This window comes from Anopheles merus, chromosome 3R, assembly GCF_017562075.2.
Source record: "Anopheles merus strain MAF chromosome 3R, AmerM5.1, whole genome shotgun sequence".
NCBI classification, from domain to species: Eukaryota; Metazoa; Arthropoda; class Insecta; order Diptera; family Culicidae; genus Anopheles; species Anopheles merus.
The window spans coordinates 6,077,568-6,091,882 of NC_054084.1; the positions used below are offsets into that span (position 1 = coordinate 6,077,568).

The following is a 14,315-nucleotide window of genomic DNA, read 5'->3' on the forward strand; positions in this document are numbered from 1 at the left end:
CGTGAGATTTTTTTATAGGATGCAATCAATTCAAGAGTCAATTATGTAGGATTTGTAGAAAAAATCTCTAATTTATGTTTTGTTATCATTACACTTACCAATTCATCCAAATAATCGAAAACGCTGCTGACAGCACATTCGTTTTGCACTGTCCTAAGCGGCCGCGTGGAGCCCCGAAAAAAGAGTTCTTAACGCTCTGAAGCAAATGTTCTTGGTCTGAATCTCAATCATTCGTTGGGTTAGATTCCCTAGTACAATTTTCAGATCGACACTTCAGAAAAGAACTACAGAAAATATCTCCTTTAGATAGATAAAGCATTATTTTCTCGTGTTACTGAACTTTCGTTGGGCAGTTTAGCTACCCTCCCCCCCCCCCCTTCAAAACTTCAAAGTCTACCAAAAACTACTAAAAAAAATCTTAAACTCCTACCAAAAACTACCGATAAAATTTTGTTGCGCCTACCGAAAACCGCTAAAATTATCTGGCCACTCTGCGGGAAGCGTCTGACAAGCCATGGCGCTGTCAGCCAGGGGGATTTTTCTTGTAATCGCGCGTTTTCTCCCCCGACTCGGCACGGATTGTAAACAAACAAATTGTGCGAAAAACGTGTAAATTAATCCATTTACCCACCCGGGATTAGCGCGGAAACCGTTTAGCAGCGTGCTTTGGCTGCGTGTTTGCGTGTGCGTGGGCTGTTTGGCTGCCCCGGTTTGCAATGTCGGTCGTAATCGAGACCACGATCGGCGACATCACGGTGGACCTGTTCCTGAAGGAGCGTCCCCGGGCCGCACTCAACTTCCTGAAGCTGTGCAAGCTGAAGTACTACAACTACAACCTGTTCCACACGATCCAGTCGGACTTTATTGCGCAGACGGGCGACCCAACCGGGGCCGGCGATGGCGGCTCGTCCGTGTGGGGCATCCTGGAGGGGGCGGAGAAGCGCTACTTCGAGGGTGAAAGCGTGCCGAAGATCAAACATTCCGAGCCCGGGCTGCTGTCGATGGTGAATGCGGGCGAGCATCTGATTGGGTCGCAGTTTTTCTTCACCCTCGGGCCGGACCTGACCTCGCTCGATGGGCGCCATACCGTGATCGGCGAGGTGACGGAGGGCCACGAGGTGCTGCGGAAGCTGAACGAGGTGATCTGCGACGACCGACACCGGCCGTACAAGGATGTGCGCATCACGCACACGGTCGTGCTGGACGATCCGTTCGAGGATCCGCGCGGGTTCCGCGAGCCGAGCCGGTCGCCCTCGCCGTCGGCCGAGCGGCTGCAGGGCGGCCGGATTGCGGCGGACGAGGAGATTGACGATTTGGGCGGCAAGACGGAGCAGGAGATTGCGGAAATGATTGCCGAGCGGGAGGCAAAAGCGCGGGCCACGATACTGGAGATCGTGGGCGACATCCCGGACGCGGATATTGCGCCGCCGGAGAACGTACTGTTCGTGTGCAAGCTGAACCCGGTCACGACGGACGACGATCTGCAGATCATCTTCAGCCGATTTGGCAAGATCGTCGGGTGCGAGGTGATACGGGACAAGGTGACCGGCGACTCGCTGCAGTACGCGTTCATCGAGTTCGAGAACCAAAAGTCGTGCGAGGACGCTTACTTTAAGATGGACAACGTGCTGATCGACGATCGCCGCATACACGTCGACTTTTCGCAGTCCGTGTCGAAGATCAAGTGGCGCGGCAAGGGCCGAGGAATCGAGTTCAAGGACGGGGCCGATAAGCGGTCGTTCAAGGATTACGATCGTAAGAAGCAGCAGCAGCAGCAAACGAACCGTAACGGAGGCGGATCCAACAAGCGGTCGAATGCTTCGCCGAAAAGGGAACGTGAACGGGAGCAGGAACAGAAGGGGCGCTCCCGGTCCGATTCAGGATCTCGTTCTCGATCGCGTTCCAAATCGCGTTCCAAATCGCGTTCCAAATCGCGCTCCAAATCGCGATCCAGATCTCGTTCTAGGTCTCGTTCCAGGTCCCGCTCCAGGTCCCGCTCCAGGTCCGGGTCTCGTTCGCGTGCCAGAAAGGTGGACCGTCGTCAGCGTAGCCGTTCGCGCGACCATATCCGCGATCGGGATAGAAACCGCCCTCCGGGACGCAACGCACAGGAGAGCAATCGTGGTCGAAAGCCAAACCTGACCGAACGCAACTCCGCCTACATGGAGCAGCGCAACGGGCGAGACATTCGCATCAACCAGGGTATGGTGGATTACAAAAACCGTCCCTATCCCAACAGCTTCGTGCAGCGTAAGGGGCCGCGCGATAAGAATGCACCGCGCGGTGGCGGCCGCTCATCGCGGGGCGCTTTGCACTGGTCCGATCCACTACCACCGCGGCGTCGATCTCGTTCGCGGGATAGACGCACGAGACAGTCCCGTAGTCGATCGCGGTCGCGTGACCGTCGCCACAGCCCACCCGACCGGCACGCCGGTAGCCAGAGGATGCATTCGCGCGAGGACAGGGACCGCCGGCAGCATTACGGCGAGCGGGCGGCTGGAAGCCCCTCGTACAGCCGGCAGTCCCGGGCGGATAAGGAGTACGGACGGGGCGAGCCGGCGAAACAGAACCGGGCGCGACCGAATGCGAAACCAGTGAAGCGACGATCGTCCAGCAGCGGCTCGTCGAGGAGCGGCAGCAGCGAGCCGAAGGAGAAGAGGAAGCGTAGAAGCCCGTCGCCGGATTCGGTAGACTCGGACAGTTCCTCCACCTCCAGCTCGTCCAGTGCGTCGGACGAACGGGCTAAGAAGCGCAAGAAGAAAGCGACGAAAAAGAAATCGAAGAGCAGCAGCAAATCGAGCAAGAAGCGGAAGGACTCCGTCTCCTCGGACGAGGGAAAGCACCGGAAGAAGTCGAAGGGGAAGAAGAAGAAAAAGAAGCATTAAACTTTAGATTAAATGCATTGGTGGTAATTAAGCTGTCTGATGGATATTTCAGTTGAAAGGAAATAAAGCAACGGAATTTGCGCACATGTGCTATGTGTTAGATGAATAAACTTTGAATTAGTGTGACAAACATGATTGCTAAGGCTTTTCTTGTATTAGATTATTGAAATGGGGTTTGAAACGGTTTGAGAATATTTTTTCTTAAATTCGTTTTATCGAATTTCCCCATCTCCTGTATGGACTATGGGCGAGAGCTGTTCATTCAATTGGACAAATATCCCAAAATTCAACCACTGTGGACAACTTACCGTTGCTCTCCGGTCAAAATGGACAGTGAACCACCGAACTGGTCACAATTGGCGCTTTGTCAAACGCTGCACATACGTCAAACGGCCGAAACCGAAACGGCAAACAGAAAAAAAGTTGTGCTCGACCAAGGTGGGTGTGCGTGCGCGTCGTTCGTCGTCTTTTCGCGAGCAAATTTTCACACTTTAGCTTAAACGTTCAGCCCCTTGCCAAGTGTGTGCGGCTCCTGTTTGTAGTGCATGCAGCTAAGAACACACACCAGAAAACGGAAACGGCTCGTCGTTCGAGCGTGGAGGAGGAGAAGAAGCACAAAGCTGCTTCGTTTCGCTTAGAATCAAGGTGTGGTGCAACGTTTGTCTTTTTTCCCTCTTTCTCTAAGTGGGGGTGCTCCTTGCAAATGGCGGAGTATCTTTAAATGCCAGCTTTTTCTGCGGAAGCGCGAAGCAAACAGTCAAACCACGAGTGGAGAAATACTGTGAGTGTGGCGTGTAGTAACTAAGCGCGTGGATTGCATTGTAAAAATTGGAAAAGATTTTCTCACTCGAAGCGAAGTTTTTGCTCCACGCAAATGGCCGCAGGCGGCCTCGGTGCGGTCTGCCACCGTCTAGATATCGATTGAGAAATCAATGTCGCTTTCGTTACCGTCGCTCCGTGTCACGGGTAAGGGGTGGGGTTAAAGCAAAAGCGATAAAGAAAACAAAGCAACCTGAGCGAAACGGGAAAGCGCGGCCACCGATTTTCCGATTTTCGATTGCATTTTCAAGTGAATGTTCCTTGTGTGCGCGTTAGCGTTTGTATGTGTGTGCGTTCAATTCCATTTCTTACCTTTATTTCTTATCCCATGTTCTGCCTACCTGTTTTTACAGCATCTCTTTTTTTAAGTGTGTTTGTGCGTACGCGCGTGTGTTTGTGTACTGTATGAAGTGTGATTAAGAAACAAAGTTGTGCACCATTTAGTAGCCGCCGAGTAACCGTTGTGTGGGAGAGCCAGGGGTGAATTCTCCGACGGTAAAGAGAGGCATAGACCTCGTCCTCCATCGCCTCCGCCCCCGAAAGGCTGCGTAGCGAAAGTCGGCCATCAGCAGAGAAAAGGTGTTCGATAGAAAGTGGCAATAGATGCAATCGTGCGGAAAGAAATGAAAATGATTAGCGGCAACACTCGACGAGCTTGCCCATCAGCAGCAGCAGCCGGAACGGGCAAAGCGACGTCCTGCAACCGAAGGCAATCATCGTCCACCGCCGCCTGCTGGTTCTTTGTTCCGCTGCTCGTCCTTGGGAGCGTACTGATTGATCAGGTGAGTGCGGTGGGGCGGGAAGGGAGGGTCCACTGTGTCACTGCGGTGCTGATGATTTATACATTATAATTTTAGGTAAAGGTTTTTTAAAAAGATCGAATGAATTAAATAATTCAGGGACAGCGGAAACGGCACAGTTGCATGGAAATTCGATATTGCGAACCGATGCTAAGCAGTACGGAGGCGGGTGCTTTATTATGAAATGTGATGCATTTGAGCCAATGTGTCTGTCAACAGTTCAACAAACCCACACAGTTCCGCACACAACTCACTGCATACATATTATGCAAATATCATCCCCCGTGAAAAAGTGCATCGATGCAACCTTTCCCCTGTCGTTGGTGCATGTTTGTAAACAACACTCTCTGTGTGCAGTGATCCTTGTTGCAGCATCTTTTCCTTCTACCGCCGTGCAATTTGCATGATGCCAGAGGTACATGCAGTGGTGTGTGTGTAGCATAGCACCTGTCGTGTCTCACCACCACAAAGGTCATGCAAAAGCACTACGTGTGTGCGTGTACCGCGCGCAAACATAGATACAAGGCGGTGTGTGTCTGCTGGTTTGCGCGTTTGACGTCACGATTTATGGCGCTTGGCGAATTCAACGGTTTTAGTTTTTCCTTTTTCCATTTCGCCATTCCGCCATTCCGCTCGTGTTAGTTGGGGGAAGGATGAGCAGCAGTACCAACTGGCAAAGGTGCTTTTGAGGCTTGGGCTCCCTAATTGGATCCCTCCTCCCCATCCTCCCCATCATGTCTAGCCGCCCAACCAACTAACGAGTGCCAAGCCAAGCACTGTTTGCACTGTTCACTAGTGCGCAAAGCGCAACACAACATCATACGATCGACCGTTTGGATGTGTTTGTGTGAGCGCACACACAGTGCTGCAAAATGTCATGAGTATCACGAGATTTTCATCAACGAAAACAATGAACATATCCGTGGTAGCTTGATGCTCATTGTTGATAGTCAATAAAAGTGCGTCATGACATGCTGAACACGACATGTGAATTCTTGAGTCCAACGCGATACTCTGACTGACAAGCTTAGCATAATGCCCGCATAAGCATAATAATGACTATTGCTGGCTGTGTACAGTGCTACCAAATATCACTGTTTCAGTCACCAATGCTCATGACTGAAACGAAGCTCAAGTCGACTCACGTACACAAGTGCGATGATCAGGCGCAAGATGAACATAGTCGTTGTGACGTGTGACCAGATTGGTGACATTGCAGCAAGCACCTCTTGGTCGGTCACTTTGACGTGACTTTGTTTGTCTGTGATCAATTTCGAAATGCCACTGATGCTATCACCAGCACTCGTGATTGAAATGAAATTCATTTCGGTTCACGTACACATGTGCGATGATCAGAGGTAAGACGCACATGGTCGTTGTGGCGTCTGATCTGATTGGTGATATTTTGGTAACCAACTCCTGGTCAATCAGTTTGTCGTGATTTTGTGGTATTTTATTATCGCGATAGACTTAGAACATACGTGGCGCGGGCGAGTGGTGTTTTATTAACCATATGCATATGATTAGAAGCAGTAATCGGTTCTGCTAACTGGTCAAATGATCCCGCATCCTACATATATTGCCAGACTCAGTTTGCTGATCCAAACGTTTATGTATGAACTCTCGTAAGCAGTGCACATGCAAGGATTACCGCTTCATAATGTATTTATTATTTACTCTAGAAAAATACTTTAGACCCACAAACAGCCGGCACCGGAATTTGAGGCAATTTGGAAGAAGGGAAGGAAGAGTCAGTACGACTTTTAGCGGACATTGCCTAAGTTTCTTGTCCAGATGACCAATTTTACGTTGTTCGATGGTAAGGGGAATCCTATGTTAATGGTGATCTCCGGAGGCGGATACACAGGCTGTTGTTGGTGGCAGTGGATAGACGCTAAGTGTCAGCATGCCGTGCCCGTTAGAAAATCCGTACCCGTGTGCGGTGTCAATTGCGCCAAAGGTGGATTATGAAAGGTGCTGGAATTTGGTGGCTTTGTCTAGAATAAGTGCTTTCGGATATGAAAATAATAAAACCAGGATATAAAACAAAAACTATCTACCTTTTCATCCATCTACAAAACATCTTTTTATATTTGCACTATGGAGAAACTAACAAATTACACGCCTCGTATGCTAAGAATATCACCGATTCGATTAAAATTATTACACTAACAACACAGTGAATGAGGAGGTGCCGCTGAAGTGACTTCACATCCGAGGAGCTCTGCTTGATCGTTTTCCAGCCGAAATCGAACGCCGACGCAAGTACTGGAAAACTGCCTACTTTATCTTTTTGAGTCGACCGGATTCTTAGGCCGGTTCCTTGGCCAGACACTTTACTTCGTTTTGCCAAAATTCTCGATCGGGCCGACCATGTAAAAGGCAATCTCTGTCAGTTGGTCGAGTTTGCCGTTCATGAGCATGGTGTAAACCTTGATAATGTTCTCTTTGTTCACCAGCTTGTCGGCATAGCATAGAATATTTTTTTACTCGTATAACCTTTGTGTACATCAGTGTACTGAAAACAGCTAATTATTTTTTTCGTGTTTTTACCAAAAAAGATTATTTAAACAGTTGAAACTACTTTCTTAACACTTGTAAATATTTTAATTAAACAAATATGCATTCGCTAAATTTATTAAATTGTCTGTTTTTGGTAAAAACGCGAAAAGGATAATTGGGTGTTTCTAATACACTGATGTACACATCAGTGATGTGTATCAGTGATGTCCTCGGCGCGGAACAGTGTGTTTGAGAAATGTGCCGCAGATTCAGCATTGCATCCGATGAATTCAGGTATCATCAACGTTTTCAAGCATTGTACCGCATTCTTGGCATTGGCTAAAACAGATTCGGGAAGGGGTCCCGCGGTCTTGAGATAAAGTGTGAAACCCTGTAATATTAACATTTCAAGAGGCATATCAAGCGGAAAACGATTTGGTTTGTTATTCGAAGCTAGGAGATAAAATTGCAAACGGTTCGTGTTTCATACCATTTAACATATCAGCATGTCGAAGCACACGTAGAATGGTATCGAAGTAACGGCTTCATATTTTGGAACCATGCACCATCGTTGGATGCTGGTGTCATACTTAGCACTCATACTTAATTCATGGTAAGTTTTGCTTCTTTCTTTCACTCGATTGATTGATAAATATTATTATTTGCTATTTTTAGGAACGGTTAATAATGTAATAAGCTCGAGCGAATTTTTTCCAGCTTAGTTCGATTGCGTCTCAACAGCTTCTACCGTGTGATGTAGCTGTTTCTCCGAGTGTTGCCGGTTTCATAGGATACCCGCTCGCTGTCGGATACTAACCAACGCTGGATGTATAAAGGAGTGCATTGCCACGATTACGACGGTGCAGGCCATTTGATGTGCCGGCTGATTCTCTGACCGATCCAGTTTTGACTACCACATTTGCTCGCTTTGATGTCACCATGCTGTTGCATGCTATCATCGAAATAAGCATCTACTTGGCTGTGAATCCACTGGATTCGATATCGCGTATAATGGACCCAAAACATTACCGACACTGAGCATTATAACATTTACCGTGGCGTGCAGCGGATCCTGTAGAACTACAGGACGCTCCAGGAAATAATTCCCATCCTGGCAATGAATGAGCTGTTCGTAGTGTTGCACATATTGCATTGTGCTAGCACTTTTCGCACAGTTTGGTCTACGAGAACGGTGCGCTTTTTGTGCTATTAACGTGATATGCGCTTTGATTTTTTGAGCCCTGTCCGCTTTTTGAGCACTTGGGGTTTGGTATCCATTTTTTCCACGTCCACGTAAAACTTTCCGCACAGTCGCGTACTTTAAGCGCTGTGTTGTAATGCGCGCATATTATGATGTGCTGTGCGCATGATGCGCCGTTTCCAGCGTTTCGAATTGCAGGCGTTTCAGGTCACAGAATTTTTCACGGGCTATGCCGGCAAGCTGGTGAACAAAGAGAACATTATCAAGGTTTACACCATGCTCATGAACGGCAAACTCGACCAACTGACAGAGATTGCCTTTTACATGGTCGGCCCGATCGAGAATTTTGGCAAAACGAAGTAAAGTGTCTGGCCAAGGAACCGGCCTAAGAATCCGGTCGACTCAAAAAGATAAAGTAGGCAGTTTTCCAGTACTTGCGTCGGTGTTCGATTTCGGCTGGAAAACGATCAAGCAGAGCTCCTCGGATGTGAAGTCACTTCAGCGGCACCTCCTCATTCACTGTGTTGTTAGTGTAATAATTTTAATCGAATCGGTGATATTCTTAGCATACGAGGCGTGTAATTTGTTAGTTTCTCCATAGTGCAAATATAAAAAGATGTTTTGTAGATGGATGAAAAGGTAGATAGTTTTTGTTTTATATCCTGGTTTTATTATTTTCATATCCGAAAGCACTTATTCTAGACAAAGCCACCAAATTTCCTGCACCTTTCATAATCCACCTTTGGCGCAATTGACACCGCACACGGGTACGGATTTTCTAACGGGCACGGCATGCTGACACTTAGCGTCTATCCACTGCCACCAACAACAGCCTGTGTATCCGCCTCCGGAGATCACCATTAACATAGGATTCCCCTTACCATCGAACAACGTAAAATTGGTCATCTGGACAAGAAACTTAGGCAATGTCCGCTAAAAGTCGTACTGACTCTTCCTTCCCTTCTTCCAAATTGCCTCAAATTCCGGTGCCGGCTGTTTGTGGGTCTAAAGTGTTTTTCTAGAGTAAATAATAAATACATTATGAAGCGGTAATCCTTGCATGTGCACTGCTTACGAGAGTTCATACATAAACGTTTGGATCAGCAAACTGAGTCTGGCAATATATGTAGGATGCGGGATCATTTGACCAGTTAGCAGAACCGATTACTGCTTCTAATCATATGCATATGGTTAATAAAACACCACTCGCCCGCGCCACGTATGTTCTAAGTCTATCGCGATAATAAAATACCACAAAATCACGACAAACTGATTGACCAGGAGTTGGTTACCAAAATATCACCAATCAGATCAGACGCCACAACGACCATGTGCGTCTTACCTCTGATCATCGCACATGTGTACGTGAACCGAAATGAATTTCATTTCAATCACGAGTGCTGGTGATAGCATCAGTGGCATTTCGAAATTGATCACAGACAAACAAAGTCACGTCAAAGTGACCGACCAAGAGGTGCTTGCTGCAATGTCACCAATCTGGTCACACGTCACAACGACTATGTTCATCTTGCGCCTGATCATCGCACTTGTGTACGTGAGTCGACTTGAGCTTCGTTTCAGTCATGAGCGTTGGTGACTGAAACAGTGATATTTTACAGTGCTGCTCCTGGTCCAGAAAATTTCATAAAAAAGTGATTGACTAAAAGTTAATTCCCAAATTGTCACCAATCATATCACTCGTTAGAACCACTTGAGAATTTCACTTGTGATAATCGCATTTGAGTACGTGACGCTGACAAGGTTTTTGTTTCACTCAGTTTTTTTTGTGATATTGATGGTGACATTTTGCAGCACTGCGCACACACAACCACACATTGCATATGGAGGTCAATCCGCGCGTGATGGGGGGGCTTGGGAGGTGTTTTTTGTGTGCCGTTTGCTCTACAGCGCTCCTCGGAATGCAATGGCTGGAAAAATGTTATGTTGAAAAGTGACTGGCCTCCGGCTGGTGAAAACAAACACACCCAAACACTTGGACCCTCGTTGTGGAATGCAAGATAACTATTTATTCTTTTACTATTTATTTTGCTTGGATAAGATGGGAGAAGCTAGGAAGCAATGAAGCTTTTGAAAAAAAAAACCATACAAAACCTAAAGCTAAAAAGGCGGAAACCATTCCCCCAGTGGCATTGGCAAAGTGTGGCTTATGGCTTGGGCAAAAAATCATGGTCCAAAAATTGGTTTCACCGCCGAGAACGATCGATGCTTCGAACACTTTTCTTGCGGCAGGCTTTACTGCGTCTTTTACTGCTCCGCTTCGTCACGCTTGACACGGATGACCAAAGTCGACTCGAGTTGTGATTTTGAGTCGCGGATGTGTGTTGCAGAAATCTGCTAAACTGTCTAAAAGCAGCTCCAATTTGAGTCTTCCACTACCCATTGTTTGCCAAAGACGCATTTCACAACCATTCGTGTTGGGCAGCGTGGTGAAGGAGAGAGGAAAATTGTGATTTTTACCGGTCGGTCGAGTGTAGTAATTGTTACTGTAAACATGATTTTTCATTCCCTACGGCCGGGTGTTAATCGAGCGAATCAAATGCATATTATCCGGTCGATAGAAGGACGTAGTGTGGGGCTGATGTGATGGTGGCGTACGTTCGATAAACATTTCGGCACACAAACGACAACCCAACACAGCCCGCAGCTCGATAAGCGATGGCAAACGATTTGGTGGACGATGGAAATGTAGAAAACGTTTTTCATCCTTTTTGCCCTGTGCCCCCAACCACCCCAAATGCATTCCCCATTTCAAATGCCAATATCATTCGACCTGACGTTTTTACCTTTGCAGATTGATGTCATCGATACCAGTAGAGAACCATTTTGATAAGAGCCCCCCGGTTCCGGAATACCACCACAATGCGAACGAAAGCGACCCTAAATGGCGACGCGTTTTTTTTTGTACGATCACGTCCTGTTAACAGCTCATCCAATCCACCTACTATTGAGAGAAGAGACCATTAACAATCGCCAATTGGCATTGAAATATACTGAGTCATTGCTAAAAATGGGAACGAATTCCGGAGCGAAAGGGTGGCGCGTCGTTATCGTAAAACCATTTTTAATCGACTCCCTTTTTGAAAATGATTCATTTACAATGTACAAGGACTGCGTGTTGTGTTTACATTGGATGAGGAAGCGGATAGATCAGATTGCAGCTCGCTCAAGCTTTGTGGGGTGCTGCAGGTGTTTCACTATCGATGGTGTTTAATCGCGTCCACCCTTCTTATCAATGTTTGCGCACAATTGCGATGCATCATGCAGGTGTGAGCTGTTTGAGCGAACCATGTTCGCTCGGCTTGCGATAAGTAATTTAGAAGGGAATTTGCCTGTGCAGTTGCTCTTAAGGTATCAAATAAGTGAATAAAATGACTAGCCTTCTCATGACAAGTTGTAATTTAATGAAAAAAGGACAGTCCAGACCTTCACCTATTCTTCCGTATTGAGAACAACTATTCTCCACCGGGAACAACGAGAGCTCAAAGGACACTTTCTGTGTATGTGGGTGAGCCTTGGTAGTGTTTGGCGTGTGCTTTTACACCACCCAGTAATGGATATGCACTTCAACGATCGCGATGACACATTATCAGCTTAGAATCGAAGTGGGTCAGGGGTAAAATGGAAGCCAACATGTGTGTGTGTGTGTGTTGTCCGCAAGCTGGCTTTTGGTCCGGTGGTTGGTGTTTCCCTTCGGTCGGTGTTGAACGTTCATCGCGACCATAAAGAACGTTGGCGTGATGTATTGGGTGTCTATGTACATCGATCCTTGGGGAGTGGGGGAGCACGGTGGCGGCAGGTTGGCGCCCATTGCATGTCTAGAATTTTCCTCCGATATCAATTACATGCTACTGCTGGGTTTAATTCCGCACTTTCACATCGATTTTTCGCTGTAATTTAAGCAATTGACCGCACATCGAATTATCGTCCTTGAATCGTCGTTTCTAGAAGGACGCATTGGTTCCAAGACTAAGCGCCGAGGCATAAACACAACACATGTAATGGATTCGGGCCGATAATTACGAAACGCACAGATTAGTGCCCAGAATTGGCTTCGGAATGCAACGAGCGAAAAACAAACCACCACCGATTGGCGATTCTGGCGTTAAAACCAACGATTTTTCGCGCTGTCCATCGTCCACATTTCAACACCATGTAATTTTAGCTGTCTGTTTGGGCGCGTGAGATCACGTGATTTAGTACAAATTAAAGTACGTGCGACAGGGGGACGAGGTAGAAGCCAAAAGTTGTCTGACTTCCCGACGCCGCTGGGTGTGCCAGACGCTGGCTGGAAGAGTAGAGCGTACGTTAATTCCCGGACACAGCGAAATGGCTTCGGAATGCCTTGGAGGACCGAAGCCCAACCACTAATTCAATTATTTCCAATTTCAATCTTTGCGACCTTCTCGGTTCTGCCCCCGGGGCGTATGGGTTTGCAAATTAGGTTTCATCCTTAAAGTAGACGGAATTAAGGTGCTCACTTTACGTTGCTGTGAGACTTTTGGATGGTGAAACCTTCGTAATACAATTTCCGGGATGTGTATGGCCTATTGAAGAGGTAATGAAAATCTATCAATTTCATTTCGTTCTTCGCCCGGCTCGCCCAATTCGCACATAATCATGTACCGTTGGCGACACTGGCGTGCGCAGCGCATTACAGGAAGTGAAATCGGTCGGCTAGCGTAGTACTATTTGCGCCAGGTTAACGTAGCACGACAGTCCCGCAATGGACATGGGGACGGCTGACGCAAGTGGACCGCACTCTACGCGTGTGTGGCTAGCTTTTGTTCCGCCATACGGGTTGGGGAGGGGCACACCAAAGGGAAATGCCAATTGAAAAGGGTCAATTAGCGCGGTCGCCTGATGGTGTGTAGTACCTTATCGTGATTTTACTACTTCTCGCACGCGCTGTCTAATAAGAAGGGCCGCGGGGACAGTGATGGCGCCCGGGTTTTTGATCATCGCGTTGTTTGTTACGTTATATTAGGTGCTAATGTAGTGTAACTTTGGTTGGTTGTTATACCTTCGGCGGTGCTACCGTGTCGGTGTTGGGGGATGTAAATTATTATGGATGAACATTGTTATCAAACAAGCGATAAAAGTTGGAATGAAACAATCTGCTTGTGGATAAAAATAGACGGTGGTGCACTATCTGTAACATTTCTCGAAAAAAAAAAAACAACAACAAACAAACACTCAATATCATATGTATGATAAACGTCGCTTTATCAATCTTCCTTTCTTATCACCCTCCGCACTGGCTATCAAATGCTTTGCTGTGCTTTGTTTTAATCTACGTTGCTTTGAAGCAGTAAACCACTACTACGCCACTAAGCGGAATGTTCGTTTCATCGTTGCGCTGCGTTGTTTTAATGTGGCGTGGTTTGTAACTTGAAACCAACTTTGCTTCCGCGTGCGCGAGTGGCTAGAATTTTATGGGTCCGTTTCATTGGATGACTCATGGCGCAATCCCGCGTGCGATTGAGATTTGCACAGCTCGTCGCTGTCGTTTCTATTGGATTGTTGAGATTCTTGAATGTTGGAAGGAGATGCAATGACGGTGGGAGTGGTTTGCTGGCGTCTACGATCTAGTTTCAGGCTGACCGATAATCTAATTATCAAATAGTCGATAAGGTTATGTACCCTTTACGGTGTACCACGTCTTTATTACCTAAGCGAGATGGAGCAGACTGTCAACAAAGCGTGCACAGCATTAGAATCTTCTAGTCATCGTATGATACTTTTGATGAGGTAGTAACTTTTACAGCTCCTACTTATTGTACCTTAGCGAATAGAGGTTATCTGTGGCTTAGTTTGCGCATCAATACAAGGTCTTGTGCTATTACGCAATATGGATGCCTCTTTTACAAACTTGCAGCATAACGAACATCAAGATCAGTAGTATCAGTCAAGCTGTTAAGGCATCACGGTTGTCTGTGGCATAGAGATGTGCTATCCAAAGCCTGAAGTCATTACATCAAGAAGAAATAGGAGCTGCCAAGTCGCATATTAGTTAGTCCCTTCCAAGCCTCCACGGGGTTTTTAGAGAGTGTGCATGTTAAAGGCAATGTGTCCCTGATGTGTGCAAAA

General features: G+C 47.1%; 2 protein-coding genes across 7 annotated transcripts in view; both read left to right on the plus strand.

The window, feature by feature from the left end:
- Positions 1–520: 520 nt before the first annotated feature.
- LOC121597307 (peptidyl-prolyl cis-trans isomerase sig-7) lies at positions 521–3,020 on the plus strand. Its single transcript, XM_041922966.1, has one exon. The coding sequence runs from the start codon at positions 717–719 to the stop codon at positions 2,883–2,885; it is 2,169 nt and encodes a 722-aa protein (XP_041778900.1). The 5' UTR covers positions 521–716; the 3' UTR covers positions 2,886–3,020.
- Positions 3,021–3,286: 266 nt separating this feature from the next.
- Positions 3,287–14,315, plus strand: part of LOC121596994 (NPC intracellular cholesterol transporter 1) — a 42,592-nt gene continuing 31,563 nt past the window's right edge. For 4 of the 6 annotated variants that reach the window (XR_006005360.1, XM_041922431.1, XM_041922434.1 and 1 more), the window contains exons 1-2: positions 3,287–3,530; positions 4,058–4,486. Coding sequence is in view for 5 of the 6 variants with exons in the window: in XM_041922431.1 (XP_041778365.1) it covers positions 4,328–4,486 (159 nt within the window). In the remaining variant the exon portion in view is untranslated. The other 2 variants (XM_041922433.1, XM_041922432.1) reach the window with 2 other exon arrangements.

Excerpts from the sequence above, each read along its gene's own strand:
- LOC121597307 (XM_041922966.1), top strand. The coding sequence starts at position 717 with ATGTCGGTCGTAATCGAGACCACGATCGGCGACATCACGGTGGACCTG.